At 40.2% G+C, this 15,373-nt stretch overlaps 1 protein-coding gene across 1 annotated transcript in view; it reads left to right on the top strand.

Moving 5' to 3' along the window:
* Positions 1–13,920, top strand: part of znhit6 (zinc finger HIT-type containing 6) — a 31,750-nt gene extending 17,830 nt beyond the window's left edge. The window contains exons 8-10 of the mRNA XM_034147365.1: positions 2,974–3,054; positions 10,753–10,877; positions 13,160–13,920. Coding sequence (XP_034003256.1) covers positions 2,974–3,054; positions 10,753–10,877; positions 13,160–13,563 — 610 coding nt within the window. The 3' untranslated portion in view covers positions 13,564–13,920. The remainder of the gene's footprint in view (positions 1–2,973; positions 3,055–10,752; positions 10,878–13,159) is intronic.
* Positions 13,921–15,373: the final 1,453 nt, after the last annotated feature.

Below are 15,373 nucleotides of genomic sequence, written 5' to 3'. Positions count from 1 at the left end.
GATATTGATGATTCATGATACTACGTCGTTACAGGACAGGCTTACCGTCATTTTCTTGTCAAATACATGCAACATGCTAAGTGGAAACTGTATGTTTATGGATGTTGGGGTAGGGTGCAGACCTAACAATCAGCCGTGAGCTGCTCTATGCATCATATGTGTTTGTTAGCTGTTATTAATCCACCCAGCTTGGAAACTTCTTTCATGTCTCAAAGTGTCTTTGTTTTATTGGAGAGTGTGGCCAAGCAGCCAATTTACATTAATGATTTTTGGGGATAGTGTTAGGGAGAGGTCTGCTGAAGCTTTTCCCACACTTGGGACCTTTTGTCCGCTGAAGATTAAGCTTTGTACAAATTGACAATAAGGCCAAGGACAACATATGAGAACTCTTTAGTTTTCATGAACTAAGTACAGATCGCGTTCACACCGGAATAAGTCCCTGAGGGAGGATTAGGCAAATGAAGCCGCTGACGTCACTTCTTCTTCTTCTGCTTTGGGTTTACTGGCAGGCCGCAAACAACTTCACGGCGTATACTGCCACCCGAAGTCCCCCGCCGGAAGTCCCCGGAGTTGGGGACTGGCTTCAGTAGAAGCTGCTGGGACTCCCAGCAGCTTCTACTGAAGCCTTCCGAGTAAATCTCCAGAACGCCGACACCTCCTCATCTCCACCGCTCCCATGTTTTCTTTTGTGTTGCCATAAGTTAGTCTCTCTGCGTTTGTGCGCTGGGCTAATGCTAACAATGCTAATGCAAGGATAATAAAATGGCGGCTTCACAACACTTTTTTGGAGTTTTACGGGGCGTGGTTTGCAATCTGCCCAGCCAATCAGAAATAGGAACCTTTTTCTCCCACGACGGAAAAGGGGGTAAAAAGGTTCTCATTAACTAATCTTAGTTCCGGATTTTTTTGGTGTGAACGCAACATTTCGGAACTATCGGAACTAAAGTGGGAAAAGTACTGCGGTGTGAAAACACCTAAAGTGTGTAGCTTATTGGCTGGGATGATGCAGAGGACAGGAAGAGATGGATACATATGGCCTGCTGTGATGACCCCTAACAGGAGCGACCGGAAGAACATGTTGTCATGTCTATTGAGTAATACTCAGTTGGCATATCCCTTATAAGGTGAGAAGTTTAGTCATCTGGGAGGGACTCGGGAATAGAGCCGCTGCTCCTTTGGGTCAAAAGGAGCCAGTTGAGATGGTCCAGGCCCCTAGTAAGAATGCCCCCTCCCTATCGGGGTGTTTCATGCATGTCTAGCTGGGAGGAGACTGAGGGGCAGACCCAGGACCAGGTGGAGCGATTGTATCTCCACGTTGGCCAGGGGGCGCCTTTCAAATTCCCAATTCAGAGCTGGTTGAACATTTTCAAACTGCTTTAAAATTAGTTGAAAATGGACGGATGGAGTTAATTTATTGTCATCAACTTCAGTTCCTGATAGACAAGTCATAATCCTTAGATTAATGTGCAGTATTTAGCGGAATAAGTCCACTATTCAGTTGTTTTGGTTAAGTATCTGAACTCGTGAATAGAAGTATAAAAGTGAACAAAGTGATAACAGACCTAGAAGTCAGCACCAGTTTGATTTATAATTTGTGTAACCTCTCAGTTTGACAGTAATGACTGCTGCTCAGCTCATTGTTCTCTTGAAAGTTAAAATGAGCAGTTTTGCTATTGGCAACAACTGTGGAGCTGTGTTCAGTTACAAGTCCAATGTTCATAACGTGGGAATGTGACTGGGGAAAACAAAGCTAATTGAATTGCTAACAATAATTGCTGTTGAAATGCAGATACAGTATATCAGCACTATTGCAGCAGCTTAACACCAGTGTGACGCAGTTACATTCATACGCTATTGCATCGTATCGTCCTGGGAACATTACATAGCATAGGAGTTTTGTGTATTGTCGTAAACTGTGTCGTCAAGATGCTGGCTGAAAACCACTGCTGCATACAGAACTCAGTTGTTAAAAAACAATAATTGTATTTACTCTACATTCTCACCATTATTTATTTATTTAGAAATATAGGCAGTTTGTAACCATGACTGCAGCTTTGGTTTTTGATGGCCTTTATCAGGTCCGCTGTTGCCTGTACGCCAGACCAGAGACCCTGTCATTGAGTTTGGCAGCGGGGCTGAGGGATTTTGCCTCAGTTACATACTGAGTACAAATGAGTCCGCATGCAAGAGCTCTTTACAGATTCATATTCACATCACTACTAAGTCTTTCTTAAATCACAGCAAATTTGATAAAACATATTTACGTACGATTGTATTCAACTTTAATGAGAATATTTCTAACAAAGCAGATGAATAAGCTGCTTTTGAATGGATTGAATTTATTAAAATGAGCAAGAGAAATAGGTTTTTGAATTCACAAACACAGTTTTTAAAGGTCAATGTCTATCCTGATATTCAATATCAATCCATTCAATCCAATTTGCGTTTTTGTTTCCCTGTGTTCGGTCTAATTCCCACAGTCTTACTTTCCTCCATTTATCTTTTAATTTTGCCCCTCCAAGTCCGGTTTCTTGATTTCTAAACATTCAGTATTTCCTATCCTTCCCTCTAACAGAAGAGTGCTATGACTCATCTGACCTGACCTTCGCACTGATAACTGTCAGCAGTCTACTGTAAAACCTACAGTCAGAGCATAATGCAGACTGTAATATGTCTTTGACACCTAACTTGGTCCAGTGCCAACCATTTAGACACAACCTCTGCTTAGTCTGGATTCAAGTGGGGTTTAACTCTCTACGGCCCATTAGCTGGCTGTTTACAGCAGGCTCAGGTGCCGTAAGTTACATGGACTTTCCGTTTCACAAAAAACCTCATACTGATCGACATATGGATATGTTCTGACTACCAGACAAGTGTACATTTGGGTCTCTCCTACGCTCTTTATTAAAAAATATATTGTTATGATTGAGTTGAGTCTGTAACGTCCTGTGTTGATTCAAATGTCTGTTTCAGGTTGAAGATGTATGTGCAAACTCCGCATGATCAGGTCAAAATCTTCATGAAAGCAGAGGGGAGAAAGGCCAACTCTGTGAGGTAAGAGTTACTTTTTATTTGTCATCCTTTTCATTTTTATTATCAATATAAGGTAGTCTAACTTTTCGTATGCAGACAGAAGGTATATTTTTTGTTTTAAACCAGGACCTGTGCTTACAGACAACCAAAACAATTGGGATTGGTTTTAACAAAAGCAAACAAGTCAGAGTTTTTCCCCCGAGGGTTACATTGTAGGTGCTGAATCATTTTTTCAGGCGACGACTTGACTTACAATATTTATTAAATAATATTTCTATTTATTTAAGAATTATCTTATCGCTTTTGCTAAAGTGATCAATCAGAATCAAGTAATCAACTAAGCCGTTATTAATGATATTTCATAATCTGTTCATTGCTCCACCATCCGGTCTTTGTTACCGTTTGATTCCACTGTCATGACAGACACATGAATGTATTAAATCTTGTATGAAATCGAAATCATTTGTATATGAATATTACATCACTGTCTTGTAAATTCCTGCGAGGCTTCACAGACTTTTGTCATGGAGGCTTTAGGAGGGTTTTCTCCTCCCCTTTTGACTTTATTTCCAACATCGGATACGCCATTGATCAAGAAAATACTACTTTAATCCTCCTCTTCATCTCTCCATCATCCCTCTTACTCACTTTATGTTTCCATATTCCCTTTCCGATGTGCTTTCACTTCCTGCCCCATCTGTCAGTCTCTTTTTAATGGGGGTCAGGGGGCGGTGTTGATAGCACCCATTTGCCTCGCCTGCTTTCAGATACTTTGGCTGTCCTCCACTTCTACTTAGTCATGGAGTGAATGATGATCCTCGGAGCTCATAATCATTGCCCCGTCATGAAACCTCCCATCCCATCCTTCATCCCTGTTACACACACACACACACACACACACACATACACACACACACACACACACACACACACACACACACACACAGTACACACACACACACACAGCTTTTATTTTTTTTGGCTGGGCTGCACACGCTTTCTAAGCAGATCAATTATATTTGATAGCAGCATATAGACAGGAATGAATGAAAGACAAGTGTAGAGTTGTGACATGCAAGCCAAGATTTAAATTGGACTGTCAGACTGCCATCACATGACTTTGATAAAAGTTTGATTACTTTTAAATGTCCCGTTATCTCTGATGCAACATCACAGTGTCCCCTTCAGAAAGTCAGAAAGTTACTGTGGATTTGTCTTAAAAAGAAAAATAATCCTTAAAAAGGACTAGCTGACACTAACATCCACTTGTGATGACAGCTCGGAGTTTGATAATATAAATAAAATTGGGAGGAAAGCGCTACTAATGCTGATCTCCCAGTAATTTATTTACAATCAGGACCTTAAATAATAACTAGTATAATAAATAACCACATGTGAAAACGTACCGTGATGCCTTGATGATGGTATGCATACCTGCGTGAGTAGCGGGACACAACTCTGTAGATATTTAATGGTTTTTGCACGTGCCTCAGTGCTCATGTTATTGGTGTAGTTTAGAGGATTTATGAAGGATCTACTGTTAAATAACATATGTAATGGGTATTATAGTGTAATGAAAGAAAGCTTAGTGATGTCTTTCTTGTACCAATCATGGTCTGTATCCTTATTCCTTACATACAAAAAGTTGGACTTTGATGTACCTTCAATAAGAGTTTAGTGAAATTAAACTAAGATTATCCACTTGCCTGATCTCTTTGACCGCATGACTCAAAGCTTTATGACAACTTTTTAATTTAAAACAAATTATAGAAGATGATAGAGTTTTGATAAAGTGTTTCTAAATAGAATCAAAGAGTGAGTGGACTTGTAAACTGTTTATTGTTATAGTCACATTTACAGGGTATGAATGTGATGTCATCCTACTAGATCATCATGGTCTCTGCTCACGCATCTGAAAACATGCAGTCAGCATCTGCTTTTGTTCTGCTATGAGAAAGCATATATAACTCCATAAAAGCTGTTTTGCAAATTGACTGCAAAGATAGTTAAACTTAGTTTTTAATGGATGCTATTTAAAGAAAAGAAGAGCTGTAATGGCGCACACATTTTTCCTTTCTGTTAACATATTGACATTTGTCCCAATTTCTATTGGGTATGTCTTGATTTTTTAATAGAATAGAACCAGGAAATAGTTATAGTACAATTTTACATTTTACATAAGTTCTTCCTCGTATTTTAGCTCACCCAATTATTAGTAGCTACCTCAGGGTTCCTTTTTTTGCCATCATAATGAGGGGGAGTATCATATTAAATAGTCATGCCATGGTGAAGAGGTTTGTAGGCAAAGTCATTGCCTGAGAAACTCCTAATAAATGTGTCATCAATCTAACCGTGTTACAGATGTAGAATACTTATTAAATGACTCCACGCACGTTTAGCCTGATACACTCATAGTCGTAAATCAGACTATAGAGAAAGGATGTTGTGTCTTGTCAAGTCTGTGATAATGAGTAATTCAGTGGTATAAATCTCCCTACCTATATCTCGCTTTCTCTCCGAGTAACCTTTACCTGTCATACCGTAATAGCTTTGAAAATGGGGCTGCATAATGAAGGGATTTTAAGTGCGCAATTTAGATCATGAACTCAGTGTTTATTGTCAACGGTATATTGAAGATGGATAAATGGAAAAAGTGCGCAATTAGGATGCTTGTCCTCAGGGTAATTATCTTAAATTAACTAAGTAGGTACATAACAGGACCACGGCTTTAATAAGTAAAGAGGCCTCTACAGACTGAGGTCAGATCCCATTATAGGGGTCCCAAACAAGGTCAAATCAATGGGACCACAAAGGGGCCTTTTTTAAATGATGTAGTCTTAGAAGAAGCCCCTCATTTTGAAGCGCGTTATTCATGTTATGAAGTCATGGACAGCATGGCTACTTAGAGCCATGTCTAACACAAAGGGCATGTTTTTGTTGCTGTATGTTTACTGGAATATCAACTCACTCCTATAAAAGAGCTCTTGTGCTAAGCTAAACATAGCTGTGCAACCAGTCAACATTCTCTTACTGGAAAGGAGACACACCGTGCATCAAAAGAACCATTCACACATTCTGTATGTTTGTTTGTGTTCTTTTTTATGTTTATTTTTTATTCATCCCACTCCTAAGATCCAGATGATGCCCTTTCCTAATTTCCCTTACCTCTTTTCCTCTCAGCCAGCCTGTTGACGTGCCAGAAGTAGAGATGCTGTTTATATGCTGTGTGCATTCAGTTTACCAGTGTTGTGGAGCCATCAGACAGTGATGTTTCTGTCCTGTCCAGGCAGTGTTTTCTCTCACATATTTGTGGCAAACCCTCTCCTTAACCCTCCTGAGTCTGTCGATCTGCTCTCCTTCAGCTTGCCCTAAAGCGATGTTAGTTTGTTTCTGTGCAGCAGATGCTTCCCCAGGTCTCCTGTTATGCTTGACTGGTTTGGGCAATTGTTACTAAAATAGCAAGCAGGTTATATTGGGCAATTGTGTGTCACTGTTAGACTGTGGTAATATGTTGACCAGAATAAATATGTGGTCAACCTTATTAAGCCTTCCCTAAATGATTGGTCACTAAAATATAGTGCACTACATATTAAAGATCTCCTATTATGCTATTTTTAGGCATATATTATGAGTCTCACATATATAAAAAACATGTCTATGATGTGTTTTGCTCCAAATACCAAACAGATCATGCATTTTAGACATCCCTCATATCCCTCTGTTTTAGCCCTGGTAGAGAACTGCTGATTCGGGGTCCTTAGCTTGTGCCTGCTCAGAATTCTACGGAGATACAGCTAAATGCTCCCGTGATTAAATGCCAAGGATTATTTCTGAAACAGTATGGAGCTCAAATGCTTTTTCTTTTGCGGGTTTACCAAAAGGTGAGTTCCCTTTTTTGTATTTCCTGCCACATACTCTCTCCAGTACAGGTTAGCTCTGAGTGTTAACGATGCTTGCTAATGTAAACAAAGACCATATTACGTCCAAAACACGTCGGGCATTGTTTCTGATAGCAACGTTTTTGATAGTGCCGTGGGTCCACATTTCCGATATTATGTCATATCGGACGCAAATCTGGATCAGCTCCTTTGTACCCCCGTTTTTAGAGATTTGGGTACGGAGGAAAAGAGAGAGGGTTTTGTTTTCTGACACTTTGTGAGTTCCCTGACACACAGACACATATTTATGTATAAAAGACATACAAAAGTGAATTTTGCATGATAGGTGACCTTTGTCTCGTATGCATGCTACGGCCACAATATATTGTTACGTCAATCAACTTCAAATATCAACCTGTCATATAAGGTTAGGGTTTCAAATTCAACAAATACATTTATTAATTATTATAATAACAATAATAACTCATAAGATCGTAACACTATTGGAGCGCTAACGATGTTTTGAGTTCTGTCAGAATCAGCAGAGGGATGCTCATAGAAACAACATTTTGTGTGTACCACAAGCTCCTAACTACTCAAAACTAACAGTGCCGCTTCAGAAACAACAACTTGTGTGTTAGTGCTGAAGCTGTGTCACCTCCTGTGTGCCTCAGGCTACAGCCAGCAGGAATCCTGTATGTTTGCACAGTAATGTTTGGTGGCTCTACATTATTATGATTTACTATAGCTCAAGGCAACAATATTTTGTAAATCTAACCTCATGTAGCTCCTGTGATGTGCATTATTGATGGTCAGGAGGTGCATATACTTGCTGTTATAAACAAACAGTATTAACGTCCTGTGTGGTGTTTAAAACAAATATGAATGTTGGTCAAATATTAGCCTTTCAGATTATGCGTCATTTTAAGCATTACTTGGAGATTAAACTGTTTGTCAGGATGCTCTACCTTGTCGACGTAGACTTTGGCTGAAAATCACTGATGCAGACTTCCCAAGCTGTCAAGAATTTCAAGACTCAATAACACTGGAGAGCTGCAAACAAGGTGGCATCTAGTTGCATTTACTTGCAAATATTACCAGTGAAGGTTTCGAATGGCAAGTTCAGCAGAGTCAATGTATTGATAATGAATTGTAAAAACAAAAAGTTTAGGCCACTTTTTATACAATTTAAATTATGCTCAGAGGAAATGATATTCACTTGAAGTTACTTAAAGGGGACCTATCATGCAAAATGCACTTTTGTACGTCTTTTATACATGTATATGTGTCCCCGGTGTTCCAGGGAACTCACCAAGTGTCAGAAAACACAACCCTCTCTCTTTTCCTCCATACCCAAATCTCTAAAAAAGGGGCTGCAACGGATCTGATAAAAACTGATCCAGATTTGAACACTGTCCTGACGTCAGGACGGTGGCGCTACGGCTATTGGGCCAACTCCACCAATCAGGAGGAGACAGCCACGGCCATTGCCATTAGAAAGCGCTGGAGACGCTGTAGTACATATGCCAGGCCTGTAAGTGGCGCTCTAGTCTACCACAAAAGCAGCGAAGAAGACTTCCCGCCCATAGTTACCCTTCTGTTTATTCTCCGCTGTGGCTTTTTTTATCCCTCCCCGAGGCAAGCGTTTGCTCCCGCTGCTTTAATTCAATGCAATCCCTCCCCGTCGAGGCAAGCACTGTAATTCTCTCCGGTTAGTCCACCAGCAGATGACAAACACCCACCTCTCCGCCTCTTCCAAGGAATGAGGGGACCGTGCGGCAGAGTTTCAGTTTCAGTTTCTTTCGCCGGTCAAGATGTCCGTTAAAGTTTAAATCTTGACAAAATTAGAAAAGTGCCGGTCAAAGGTCTTGTTATTTATTGAGCTTTAAAACAAATGAATAACAACTCTATATAATAAAACACGGAGGACGGAGATCTCTTTTTCTCCCCCTCTTCTGACAGCCCAGCAGCTGATCAGAGCACGTCTCCCCTCTCCTGCAGGGGGGCGTGGTCAGCAGAATCAGACCCGTAGACAGCAAACAGCACATAGAGCGAAATGAGGCATGGCTAAAATGCATGATCTGTTTGGTATTTTGAAAACAGAAACGTATAAATATACCTTATATAGGTATGGCCCTACAATATATCATTTAAATATAGCATGATAGGTCCACTTTAATGTTGGACTTCAAAAGATTTTTTTTAAGAGTTGCAATGTCACTGCAAAGTTGTTGTTCAAAATAATGCCTAGTTGAACAAGAACCTTTCACTCTTACATATGTTTCAATGATAGTACCAACTAGCAGGCATCTCTGGACAGGCCCAGTTTATTTTTTGAACTGAATTACAATGAGTTTTCAACATAATTATTTGTTATCACAATCATGTATTTTCAGGATCATAATATTTTGTAATATTTGTTGTCCTTGTACCTTCTTCTGTATCCGTGCTGATGGGTGTCAGCATTAGAGGGGTAAACAATAGGAACCTCAGTGAAGAGAACATCAGTGTTGCCCTCTGTTCTGTTCACCAGAACACTATATAGAGACCAGATGTGTGTGTGTTTGGCTGAGCCATCCAGCTGTGTTTTTAGAAATGGCCAATACTTTTAACAATGGATTAATTCAACACCACAGGGAGCTGTAATCTGCTCTGCCATCTAAACTTGCTCTCTCTGTTGTTTGTATACACTCGTGTTTTTGTTTGGTAAGTTTATCCATCCAAAAATAAAAAACATCCGTGTTCCTTAATACGGTATGTCAGGCACAAAAACAAATGAAATGGAAACAGTATTTGTCTGGAATGCAGATTACACATGGTTACGGTCCTTTGAGATATTCTGCTTTGTATAATTACTTTGCACATACCAGCATTTCAATACTTAACCTTCGACCATATTGTTATCTTTCTGCCCTAAAATTACCTTAGCTATTTCTTCTCTTCTAATGTGGACATGGTCCAGAAATACCCTTCAACTATTTGTTGTAGAGATATCTTGTGTGTTTTGAAGCCCACAGGCTATCTCTTCTTTCCTTTTATCCTGTCGTTCAGGAAGTGCCAAAAATGTAGCCATTTATTTGTGGTATCGCCTGGAATGATCTCTCGCCCACCTCTGAGAAACTCTTCCAGGAGGGAGTGTTTCTTGGAAGTAGCCCCGCCAGTTAAGACCTGTAAATGTCACATTATAGCAGAGTGCTTTGATTGGCTTTGAGAGTGGGTGTCTACCTAGGCGGTTCTCAGTCTGCTCGATCTTTTAGCAAAACAAACAATGGCTCAACAATCTCCACTCTGGCATGGCTTTGACGGTTGGCGGGGTAGGTGCCAGTTACTGTAAACATCCAAAATATATAATGCTTCATATTACGGTGGTGACAGCCTAAGCAGGATAGTTCTGAATCACTTGAGTGTAGAGGCAAGCCTTGTCTCCCAAGAATCCAGTTAACTTTTTAGTCTGGTGATTTATGACCGTCACTAATGCATGACAGGACTACTTAGACACAAGACTGATGTCATCTCATACAAAGAGCCAAAGGAGGGGTATGAGATCTGCTTCATGTGAGATATGTTGTTGATGCTTGGTCAAGTCAGTTTCCATCTCTTGAGAACTCAAAGCAGGATCGTCAATCGGCAGAGCCATGAATCAAAAACTCTATCAATCCTTAAATTATTCTCAACCATCAAGTGCCACAATCTGGCCCGGAATATAAAGTTGTCTATTCAAAAGTGTCAACAGTTTCTATTTTTTCTTTGTTTCAAGCTTCATACACTTGCAATTAGCCTAAAGTCACAGCATATGTTGTCTAATCACCTCTTTTTATTGTCTCAATTTGATCTGAAACAGGTACCATCACTTGGACATTAGCAAGACCCTAAAGGACAACCTGAGCTTCAAAACAATGATTGAGTATCCTGTGCTGCATGTTGTACTCGGAGACCATTGGAAGGAGTATCCACTGAAAGGACCAGGTACAAAAAACAACAACCAATAACTAACTTTAAATGATATGCCCTTCAACTAATTCCTGCACCAACACTAACCTACTAATCCTTTGTTAGCATGATATCATTCCTTCTTCACCACATTTCAACTCATCTTTTCTGTAACTAAACATGTGGGACATGAGTAAAAACCCTATGTAGCCCCAACACACAAACCCCTCTCCACTTCCCCAATTCCAACAGCATTGTATCATGTCCTGGTTTCTCTAGCTGAGACTTTGTGACTCCATGTTCCCTTATTTTTCACTATGGCAACATGCTACCCCAACGGAAATGAGGGTGTTCTGCACAGCATCACTCACATCAACCTAACCTCAACAGTGACGGTGGCCAAAAAGAGGATCAAACATTGCTTACTTTTCAACGGTGACCTCAAGAGTTTTGAAATGACAGAATAGGAGAAAAACAGCCTGTGGCTTTTCTCACCTGTTTGTCTTAGGGAACTGGAAATGAAACTAGGTCATGAACAACTGCATGTTATGAATAAGCATACAGCACTAGTGTTCTACTCAGTGTGGTCAAACTGTGTTCGTATATTCCAGTAGGGTTAGTATGGTCACCAAAGACCACACTAACCCAGTATCATTACACTGTCAGACCCACACAGGCTCAATGACAAATGAGGTCATTTTAGTAGGAGTGTGTGTTTTCAGTGATAAGGCCTTGGTGCCACACTGTTTTGTTATAATGTTAGCCATAGAAACATCCTGTTGATTGCAAGTGCCATGGCCTGGGAAGCTGGGCAGGAAGTGATAAAGAGCAATTGGACACTGGCGGCGGCACATCAGTGAGGATAAAGTCATGTTGAGGGTCTAGCAGACTCCCAACATGCAGTGTAGAGCCTGTTTTCTGGCTAAAACTGCATTCAGCCAGTCAGGACTCACTCTTCGCTGCCTTATTGACCTTGAGCCTCTCAACAAAGATATTTTAACATTGTTACCTGTTATATGGGTAATATTGTTAAATGATTTAAAAAATGTTCATGGTAGAGCAGGCGGCTTATGTACTATGGCTTGATCCACATGGGGAGGACCATGATTCAAATCCGGCCTGGGACCATTTGCCGTGTTCCCTTCCCTCTGTCTTCCCCCTTTCAAAACTCTCCCTTCAATCAAGGCACTGGTTGCCCAAAGAAATCTATAAAAAACAAAACATAATTACTAAAAACATTTGGTGGTGTAAACAATATATGACGGTCTTTCTACAATTAGTTCTATTCTAAAATAGTTATATATCGCTTTGCTTTCTGTACCACTATATGGCCATTTTGAATCATAACCCCTGTACCAATACACCATCGAGCCATAAGGCACAATACCACATGCAGATGTGACCATCGTCTGCAAAAGTGATATCAGCCTGAAACACCAAAGTTGATATCTGCACTGCATCAAAAATACAAATTGATTCGCATATGTAAGCAAATGTATTTTTGCTCCTTTGCTTTCTGAAAGATCGGGAAGTGAACTGGCCAGTGGCCACCCTTCGGTTCCAAGGCCAAGTCCCTACAGACTGAGCCATTGCCGCCCCTTTATGACAAAAACATATAGGTGGATACATCACAGTCAACAATGTACCAAATGTACTTAGTTGAGAATGCTCTTAACTCAAACTCCTTACCTCAACTTTATAGGGTGGAAACATTTTAGAGCCTTGCAATCCTATAAGTAATGGTCCGTGCGAAAGACAAGTGGCAATTGTGAGGCAGGCTTTTCTTTTCAATTGTGTTGAACAGAAACTGAATTACACTTATCTCTCATATTATGGGATCAGCTTATAACCATTTATTAGAATACAGACAAAGACGTAATGGCAAAAATGTCTGAAGCTTTAAGTGATTTTTAAATGGGTTCATTCGTTTTATGATTCAGCAGACTGTTGGGAGATCATGTTGGGGTGTAATTGCATATAATTCACAATTATCATTCTTGCAGTCATTTATTCTGCAGTCTTTCTTTCACACATGTCTATTCTGCTTTATTGCATAACTAATTGCTTGGCACCCAGCCTCACCCTGGAACCCAGCATGAAGCCAAACCATAGCGTCATCATTCCCAAACTGTCTGTACTCTTCCTCTCTTTCCTCCATGTGGCTCGAAGCATGACCCCAAGCTGCCCTCTAATCATATTTGTGCAACTGACCGCTCTGATCACTTTTGGTTACCTATTGACTTGTAAGAATGTTTAACTGCTGCTCGAGCTGTGTTTGATCATGCTTTTCATACGCCGATGGGGTCATATTGTTTCAGCTGAACCCGCATCAGCCTGCAATAGTTTCGCAACAAAGAGGGAACGGGCGGACCGAGAGGAGGAAGATGTGATCCGAGTTTCACCAAGCAACATCTGGACAGAAACCCCAGACACCAGCCCTGAAACTGAAGCCCCACAAGTGAAAAGGGCCAAGAGAGAAGCAGGGAATGAAGATGTAGAGGAGGGAGAAATCCCAGACAGTAGTGATGAAGAGAAAGAGGAGGAGGAAGGAAAAATTGAAGACAATACCCCATGTGGTAGGAGCTGTGATAATGCCAAAAGCCCTGCTAATAACATGGAGATGATTAATGACAGCGAGGACTTAAATGTTAACGATGGTATTAATAAACACAGTGACAGCAGCAGGGATCTGTGTATTAATGAGGTTACTGATGACAATTGAGCTGTCAGAGAAGAGTGCTGAGGTCAGCATGACTAAGGAGGATGCTGTGAAAGAGCCTGTTCATACCCATCAGTGTCAGGAGGAAAATTAGTCAGCTAATGCTGCTGTCAGCTGTGGACTGAAATGATAATGCCCAGATGTTCAGGGTGAAATGAGCGAGGACGCAGACATATCTGACAGGAAGTCATCAATCTTGTGTCAGTGTACGGCAGACTATTGCCACCAGACAGTGTTTTCAGTTGTTTTTAGATACCACTTTATAATTGTGTATATATGGAATAATTTCAATGTTTTTTATCTAGGTTTACCTTATTTGTCTAGAACCATCATTTCTTAAATAAAGACATTTTTTGGAAATCTTTGTCCATTTGTCCTTTACTGCTGCTCACTAATATTGCACCAAACATGGCTAATATATTGTTTTATGGTATTCTCATCATATTCATCAGTTCACTTTGCCTAAAAATATCTTGGACTTTCTATAATACCTGTCTTTATGTCAATGTATCGTCTGTTCTGAAGATTTTGATCATGATCATTAGACTCCCATCTGTTCATATAGATCATGTGATCAAACTCCAGAGCACATGACAAATGGACCTTAAGATCATGTCCTGTTTGAAAGATAAATAGTGTGCATCAATTCCAATTCCTTTAAGTGTTTTTATTATCTTAGATAGTTTATAATTGTCATTAAAAACATCTTCAAAAAATGCTCTTCTTTAAAGAAAATAAAGCACAGCACTCAAGAGCAGTCTTTGTGTTAAACACTCATAGGGTCATGTGTCTCCGTCAATTTTTTTAAATATAAAAACTAAAGGAAACCAGCACCTTGCTGCACTTCTATCACCTTTGAAGTTTAACACATTTCTCCCTTCTGTCAAGCTTCACTTATACCATTAGTCTGATTTTTCCATCAGCTAATAAAAGTTCATGTTGACATGCTCGTTTTTCTGACACCTCTGGGGTGTCTCCTTGTGTGAATGTGCTTACGCATGTGGTGCCTCTGCGTACCATATTCTTACCTAATGTTAGTTTATGATGACAACAGACTGCCAGATAGTTGACAGTGTGGCTCATTGGTGGGGCCTGTGTTTATAGATGTGTTTTTATAACCTCTTGTGGATGTTAACCCCTATGGACGGGCGCTCTTTGATGTCCGTCCGCTGATGATGCATTTTCCACCCTTCTGCAGTCAGAGGCAATGATCTCACATCTGACTGCGCATCCCTCTGCGAGAGAGGACGCAGAGACCCATCACTCATTTGACTTTTTTTCCTTCCAAGTTCCATTTTAATGTCCATATTTATGTTTTACCATACATTTTGGACACATTGTTCTTGTAATGTCCAGCTGAGCCTTCATACAGCTTGGTCACTAAACAGCAAAAGGTTTGCTTATTTTTTGCTGCAGAAATGGTGTTTGTTGCAGATTTGTCTTGGAACTTTAATATGCCATTGTTTGAAATATGTACAAAGATATCTGGGAAAAAGTCTGGGAAACACAGGCCTTAGGCCAACAGCTGGATAACTATTCTAGCGTAAAGACTGGAAACGGGGCAACAGCTTTCTTGCCTCAGTCCAAAGATGCCAAAATCTGTTTTCTCTCACTCCAAGCAAGAAAGCAAACAGCAATATTTCACAAAAAGGCAATTGAGTTATTTAAGAAGCAACATGGTGGCTGTGTTAGGCCTTCTCATGCCACCCACAGTACTATTGATCTAAAATAAAAAACATACAGTACTTTGATATGTGGTTCATTTTCAGCAGACAAATACACTGTACTGTGCAAACACCCATGTAACATACCA

The sequence above is a fragment of the Trematomus bernacchii genome, unplaced genomic scaffold, assembly GCF_902827165.1.
Source record: "Trematomus bernacchii unplaced genomic scaffold, fTreBer1.1, whole genome shotgun sequence".
Lineage (NCBI taxonomy): Eukaryota > Metazoa > Chordata > Actinopteri > Perciformes > Nototheniidae > Trematomus > Trematomus bernacchii.
The sequence above is the reverse complement of the archived record's forward strand: the minus strand, read 5'-3'. Positions and strand labels throughout refer to the sequence as shown.